The 7,535-nt window shown below is 46.8% G+C and overlaps 1 protein-coding gene across 1 annotated transcript; it reads left to right on the forward strand.

Annotated features, from left to right (window-relative positions):
- Positions 1 to 5,511: 5,511 nt before the first annotated feature.
- LOC138191287 (uncharacterized) lies at positions 5,512 to 5,931 on the forward strand. The gene has a single exon (XM_069137929.1). It carries the CDS (start codon positions 5,512 to 5,514, stop codon positions 5,929 to 5,931), a length of 420 nt encoding a protein of 139 aa, XP_068994030.1.
- Positions 5,932 to 7,535: the final 1,604 nt, after the last annotated feature.

A 7,535-nucleotide genomic window follows, 5' to 3' on the forward strand; every position in this document is an offset into this window, starting at 1 on the left:
CCTCCCCCCTTACCTCTGTAGAGTCATCCGTTCGGGGGATTCCCCTTGTTCAGTGCCTGAGCGTCGTTTTGTGCCCGTGTCATTGCGATCTCCGTGCGAGCCGCGCTCGAACGATTCGTCTCCGCAGGGATGCCAAATCTCGCGTAGACGAGGAGGCGAGCGCGCATCACGCATTTTTTAAAACAGTGCAGTCAAGTCGTCCGTCTAGTGACGATCGTGAGTGACGCCGTGCGTTCTCTCGTACCACGACCAAAGACGAGAGGCCCAAATATACTCTCGTATACGTTCGCTCTACGGAGTAACGTAGATGAGTACGGCCCGAGTGTCTCTCATTCTACACGGGACCAAGTGCCCATACACACATACCAAGGGTCTTGCACCCTTTCATCATACAACGAGCCCGAGCGCTCTTGATGTACTACCAACACCAATCATACTCTCATATACGTTCGCTCCTCGGAGTAAGGCAAACGCAAATCATACGAAATTCGATCGAATCGAATAAAACAAAAATCGCAGTACGAAAACGCACTCGAGATTGCGGTGGCATGAGCCAAACGGGCTGTAACCGGCATATACCCATTTATATACACAATCGACACATGCTTTTATACGTTCACAAATACACGTTTATACTTCGTGGGTTTTTATGCCGCAAAGCTTTTCCCACAAGAGCCAATAAACATTTATAATTCGATGGCTCAAACGCGAGAGTTTTTTATTCAAGAAAACCTTAACCTCTATCCTTCACACTAATAGAAAAAGGTTCAATTCAAAACTACGAGGCAACTTCGCCTATGAAGAAGCTTCGACTATACAAATTGGTGTCAGAATCGGGATACGAACCCACGCCCGCATAGAGGTGAAGAAGAAAAAGGTGCAAACGTGCATCGTATTTAATAAATCGTGACATTCTTCGACTAGCCAGCCATCGTCTCCAAACTCATCACCCCCTAGTTCGCCATCGATGGAAAACAATCATCATCTACAAAAAGATAAGTATACAAACGGTACACGATTCTTAATATCGTATTATACACTTTCTTTAGCGTTATACGTCTTTCTATAGTTCATAACGTTCGACGTAGTCGAAAAAACATTTCGGTCCAACGCACGCTTTGTGTAAAGAACGTAGCATGCATATATCCGACAATCACGTTCATAAAACATAGGTCTCGTTTTTTTGTTATGAGAGTCTCGATATCAAGGCGTTGAAAGATGACCGTCGCACGGGGGGGTTTGTGTACACTTGACGCGGGCCGCGCTCGGTCTCTTGATCTTATACGGTGAAAGACGGACGAGTTCGGGCGCGTTTTCAAAAAGATACGCGCTGCACGGGGAGAGGCTTAGAGCCAACCCTTGAGAATCAGTCGAGCTTCGACATCGAACGCATAGACGTCGTATCCTGTTTTTCTCGAAGATCTCATAAATATTTGTACGCACAAGCTCAGTAAATTGGCTGCCCGCGTAAAGTTTATCAATCAAAAGCGTGCGACTTGAAAGGCGAACATTACCAAACTTAAGCGACTCACGGAGGACGCGGATTTTGAACCCGCGAACATAAAAATGCGGGCGGATCGTGTAAAAGAACAATTTCAGACATGTGAGGAATTACACGATGAACTCGCATTATTAACCGACGGAGACGGTGACAACGTCGATGACTTCGACGAGTTGCAGGATCGATTCTACGCGATCATAACTAAAATCGAGACAGATTTATCATCGACAACACGACAACATCCCGGTGTAGCAAACGTAACGTCGCTGCCGATCGACGGCACGCGTCTACTCAAATTGCCGGTCGCCGACCTCCCACGGTTCGACGGCAACATCGAAAAGTGGCTATCGTTTAAAAATACATTTTTGACAATGATCGACTCTCGCGAAGACATAAGGAAATTACAAAAATTCTTATATCTAAAAAATTGCCTAGAGGGTGACGCGTTAAACAAAATTTTTATTTACAACGTGAGCGAAGAAAATTACGGGACGGCATGGAAGTTACTTCTAGATTCGTATGACAAGACTCGAATTTTGATCGTGAAACATCTCGACGCGATCCTCGAGTTGCCCGCGGTAAAAAAGGCGACACATAAAGATTTAGCGCGACTCGTCGACGACATGCGCCAACACGTGAACATGCTCGCGTCATTTGACGTGATACCAGACGAACACTTGTTAGTCCGGATAATCGAGCGTGCGTTACCCAACAATATTTGGGTCAAGTGGGAAGAGACGCTCAATCTCGACACCTCGCCAACGCTCGAGCGAATTTACAAATTCGTCTTCGAGACCGCGTTTCGTTTATATACGCTCGAACAAGATGTATCGCGTTCCAAAACAGAGACCAATTACAAACGACCGCTTCCGAATTATAAAGATCAAAGCGGAGTCAAGACTCGACGCGGAGAAAATGGCGCGCGTACGTTAGCGATGGGCACATCAGCAAGGTACGTAGTGTGCAAACGGAAGAGTCATCCCACATACCAGTGTCGCGAATTTCAAAAAATAATGGTTCATCAACGGTGGAATTTCGTCAAGGGTTCATCGCTGTGCAAAAACTGCCTGCGCTCGCACCGCGGCAAATGCACTTCGACGCATTGCAAAAGCTGCTCCAGGTTTCACCACACTCTTTTGCACAACGAATCTCCTGCTGCATTCACCCATGCAACCCAAGAAACGATACCATCAGATACACCTAAGTCGACAACAAAGGTAAATTTAACATGTCGCAAAATGATTACACACAGCTTCACGTCAAGGGCGTTACAGTCGCAGTTAATGCTGAGCGCTCAAATACGCGTCAAAGACTCACGCGGTCAATACCTAAAACGTCGCGTTTTATTAGACACTTGTGCGACAGCGCATTTTATCACGGAGGATCTTGTGAGAGAATTGAAACTACCGATACGCGCGTGCACGATCGCGGTAGGAATGATCGACGACGCAAATACAATTTCTAAAGGCGCGGTCGAATGTACATTTTATTCGATACACGATAATTTCAACAAAACTCTCACGTTTCTGGTTATACCGAAAATAGCTGATAACGTACCGAACGAAATCTTTCCTCGCGAATCAATCGACTTACCACGGAATGTAAAATTGGCCGATCCGCAATTCCATTTGCCTGGAACGATCGACATCCCCATCGGGTCAGGGACAACGTTGTCATTATTATCGATCGGACAATGTGATTTGTCCCGCGACGGCTGCGATCTCGTCTTACAGAAAACTCAGCTCGGCTCGGCCGTTGCCGGCGGAAAATCAAACACCACGGTCGCGAAACAAACGTCGTGCCAACTGACCGAATTAAAGGAAACAATAGAAAAATTCTGGTTGCTCGACGATGCAAACGCTGGTCAAAGAAAATTATCAGAAAATACAAGCTACGAAACTCATTTCATTTGAAACGTCACTCGCGAACCGTCGGGACGGTACGTCGTTCGTCTGCCGTTCCGCAGCGCCGATCGAGACCTCGGTGATTCGCGATCTATGGCTTTGCGACGATTTGCTGGCTTGCAAAAAGGGCTCAACGCGGACCCGGTCCTTTAAGTGGAATATCATCGCGTTATGAATGAATACTTAGAACTAGGCCATATGTCACTCGTTGTCGACGAATCACTACCCGGTTATTATCTCCCACACCACGGTCATAAAGGCGACAAGCGCTACGACGAAGACCCGAGTTGTCTTCGATGCGTCCGCCAAAACAAGCATGGGAGTGTCGCTTAACGATACGCTGATGGTCGGCCCGACTATTCAATTAAAACTAATCGAGCATCTTTTACGATTTCGCAGTTATAAATTTGTGATTACCGCGGACATCGCGAAAATGTACCGACAAATTTGGATCGCCCCCAGCGATCGTCGGTACCAACGAGTTTTTTGGCTCTAACAGGAAAGAATTCGCGTATTCGAACTAAACACTGTAACGTTCGGCGTGTCGTCAGCTCCGTTTCTTGCGATACGAACCGTACAAAAACTTGCAAGCGATGAGAGCGCGGATTATCCTAAGGGGGCCGAGGTTTTAACGCGCGACTTATACGTCGACGATTTGTTATCAGGGGCAAACACCTTTGAGGAAATCGTACAAATTCGGGACGAAGTGATCGAAATATTAAAGCGTGGCGGATTCGACATTCGACAGTGGGCTTCAAATCACCCGCAGGCCCTAAATAATTTGAGCAAAAAAACCGCAGATATCGATTTTCTGACAGACGAAAGTCCTGTGCACAAAACACTCGGTATATCATGGAACGCGCGGAATGACGACTTCGACCTCGAAAGTGATTATGCAACAATGCTGGAAAGCAAAAACTACATGGGACGAGTCCGTACCCAGCGCGTTAGATTCCGCGTGGCGATCGTTCGCGGAACAACTGTCATTAATCAACAATTTAAAGATTGACCGATACGTTTCGACAAATGACCCAATCGATATCCAGATTCACGGATTTCGCGACGCGAGTCAGACGGGTTACGGAGCTTGTATATACGTGCGCTCTTGCGAGCAGGACGGCGAAATTCGCGTAAGACTTTTCTGTTCAAAGGGACGGGTGGCTCCGTTAAAAGATCAAACCGTCCCTCGACTCGAACTCTGCGGCGCTTTGACACTTGCTCGCTTATATCGCAAAGTCCTCGAGGTAACGAGTTTTCGCGTGTACAAGACAATTTTCTGGTCAAACGCAACAATAGTTTTACAATGGCTAAACAAACATTCGAGCGTCCTAAAGGTGTTTGAAGCACATCGCGTCGCAGAGATACAGGAAGTCAGTAAAGACGCGGAGTGGCGGCACATCCGGACTGATCAGAATCCGGCAGACACGTTGTCGCGAGGTTAATTTCCACGGGCATTTTTAAATAACGACTCGTGGTTTCGGGGGCCTGCGTGGCTAGCTCAGCCCGAATCCGTTTGGCCACAAGTCGCGGTAACGCCTCAGAAGGATTTACCGGGGATTAAAAAATCATTGTGCATGTTCTCGCAATCGCAATCGGAAGAAATTTTTCAAAAATTTCTCGTCATACACACGATTGATTCATGCCGTCGCGTACTGCTTACGTTTCTCACCCAACAATAATGTCAAGGGCGCTTTGACAATCAAGGAAATTGAGGAGGCCGAGTATCGCGTTATTCGATTAATCCATCAAGCGCACTTTCAAGACGAAATCGATCGTCTTTTATCCGAAGAAAGGGTGAAATGCGCGAAACTCGGATCTCTGAATCCGCGAGTAGACGAGAGAGGCTTGATTCGCGTCGGTGGTCGTATAAATAAGGCCGATATCTCGCTCGATCAAAGAAATTCGATCCTTCTTCCGTTGCGACATTACGTAACCGACCTTTTGATTCGTCACATGCACGAAAAATTCTTTCAAACTGGGATCCAATCGACATTATATAGTATCCGGCAAAGATTCTGGATACTAGACGGCAGAAATCAAATACGTAAAGTCGTGCGACGTTGCGTGCGATGCATCCGGTTTCGGGCTAAACCAGAGACGTAAAAGATGGCCGACTTGCCAAAATCTAGAGTAGACAATGCACCGCCGTTCTACCACACGGGAGTAGATTATTTCGGTCCGATACTCGCAAAAGAAAAGAAACATCGGAATCGGAGCAGCATTAAAGTCTACGGCTGCGTACTTATTTGCATGTCGACTAAAGCTATTCATGTCGAGATCGCAAGCGATCTGTCAACAGACGCATTCATAGCGGCTTCACGACGATTCGTCAGTCGTCGGGGCATTCCGGGCCATATCTATTCGGACAATGGGACGAATTTCGTCGGCGCGAACAGTCAACTTCGTGAATTTTACGCTGTCAGAGAGTCCGATGACTTCCATTCTCAACTGTACGAACTTACGTCGACCAGAAAAATTGAGTGGCATTTCAACCCGCCCCTCTCACCTCATTTCGGGGGTATCTGAGAGGCGGCTGTAAAATCGTGTGAACACCATCTTAAACGCGTCATGTGCAATCTTTTGTTGACGTACGAAGAATTGACTACTCTAGCAATCGAGATTGAGGGCATTCTCAATTCGCGCCCATTGTGCCCTATTTCCACAGATCCAAACGATCCAATTGCTTCAACTCCCGCGCACTTTCTTCGTCGTTGGAAGACCGCTCACAATGCTGCCAGAAAATGATCTTTCGCTTGTTCCAGATAACCGAATATCCTCGTGGCAACTGATCACTAAGACACGACAAGAATTCTGGCGCCGGTGGCAACTCGAATATTTGAGCGAGTAACAAAAGAGACAGAAATGGATAAATCCGACCGAAAATATCGCGCTGGACACGGTAGTCCTATTGATTGACAAGAACCAACCATGTATGCAGTGGCGACTGGGTCAAGTGGTGGAACTACATCCTGGGGACGATGGCGTAGTCAGGGTGGTCACCGTAAAAACGACTCGAGGACTCTACAAACGCAACACGAGATCGATTTGCGCTTTGCCCATAAGCGCTTGAGATTATCGGGAGAATTCAACGAAAACGATAATTTTCGAACTCTTCTCAGTTGAAATTTACAATTAATTCTTTCTAATTTTCAAATTCGAGTTTTCGATTCATACTTACGCAAGATTCAGTCAATATACTATGTAGATGTAAGCCAAGGATATTTCTTCAAGGTCATATTCCAATTAATTATTTACTCTTTATGCATAAAATATCAACTTTAGACTTAAGGTAATCGCTGTAAAAGGATCAGTTATAATAAGGTTAATGACATGTACTACTGTTTGTATAATTTTGTTCGTTAGCACTCCCAACGGGGGGAGGGTGTTCAGTGCCTGAGCGTCGTTTTGCGAAATCTTCGAAAGACATACGGATGTTCATTGGAGTCCTCGGATAGTGCCGGATTCTTACCGGCTAAAACCCCTCCGCCGCTCGTCACCCAGGACTAAGCGGAACCGCTTTTGCATTACGTTACCCCGTCCCTGTGGCCGGCCTGTTATTCTGGCCTCTCACTTCCTCTCGTGGCGTGGCGTTGGCCGTCCTTGGCCCGTCTGCCGCGTGCCTCTTTGTTCTCATATGCCTACGCTTGTGTGAGTATTAATATTAATTAATTATTTATTTATTCTAGCATTTGTTGCTTTGTTAGGTATTAATCCATCAATAATCTCAATTTCCCTACGCCTAGGCGTTGTTCTGTTCGCTTGCTCGCTGGCCTTAGCCGGTGACCCACTGCCGGTGCGGAATTTGCTGACGCATGGATTTTCGCGCCGGCCCGTCCACGCCTGTCACTCGGCCGCTGTCCCGCTTGGCCTCGCGCCAGCCATGCCAGCCGGCCCCTACTACTTAATATGATTCATTAATTCCTAGTTACATCACACCCAGCTAATTGCTAATTACTCATTATTACAGTTAGTGTTGCCAAACCGTTAATGGGTGATTGTTATAATTATTTAATTAGTCTCCCACCCATATTTGACATAGTTATACCGTACGTCGTCCCGTGACCATTGTCGGCGCGGAATTTGCTGACGCATGAGTTTCGCGCCGGCCGGTCTACGCCTGGTCCCCCACT

Source organism: Neodiprion pinetum, chromosome 7 (assembly GCF_021155775.2).
Source record: "Neodiprion pinetum isolate iyNeoPine1 chromosome 7, iyNeoPine1.2, whole genome shotgun sequence".
Classification (NCBI taxonomy): Eukaryota; Metazoa; Arthropoda; class Insecta; order Hymenoptera; family Diprionidae; genus Neodiprion; species Neodiprion pinetum.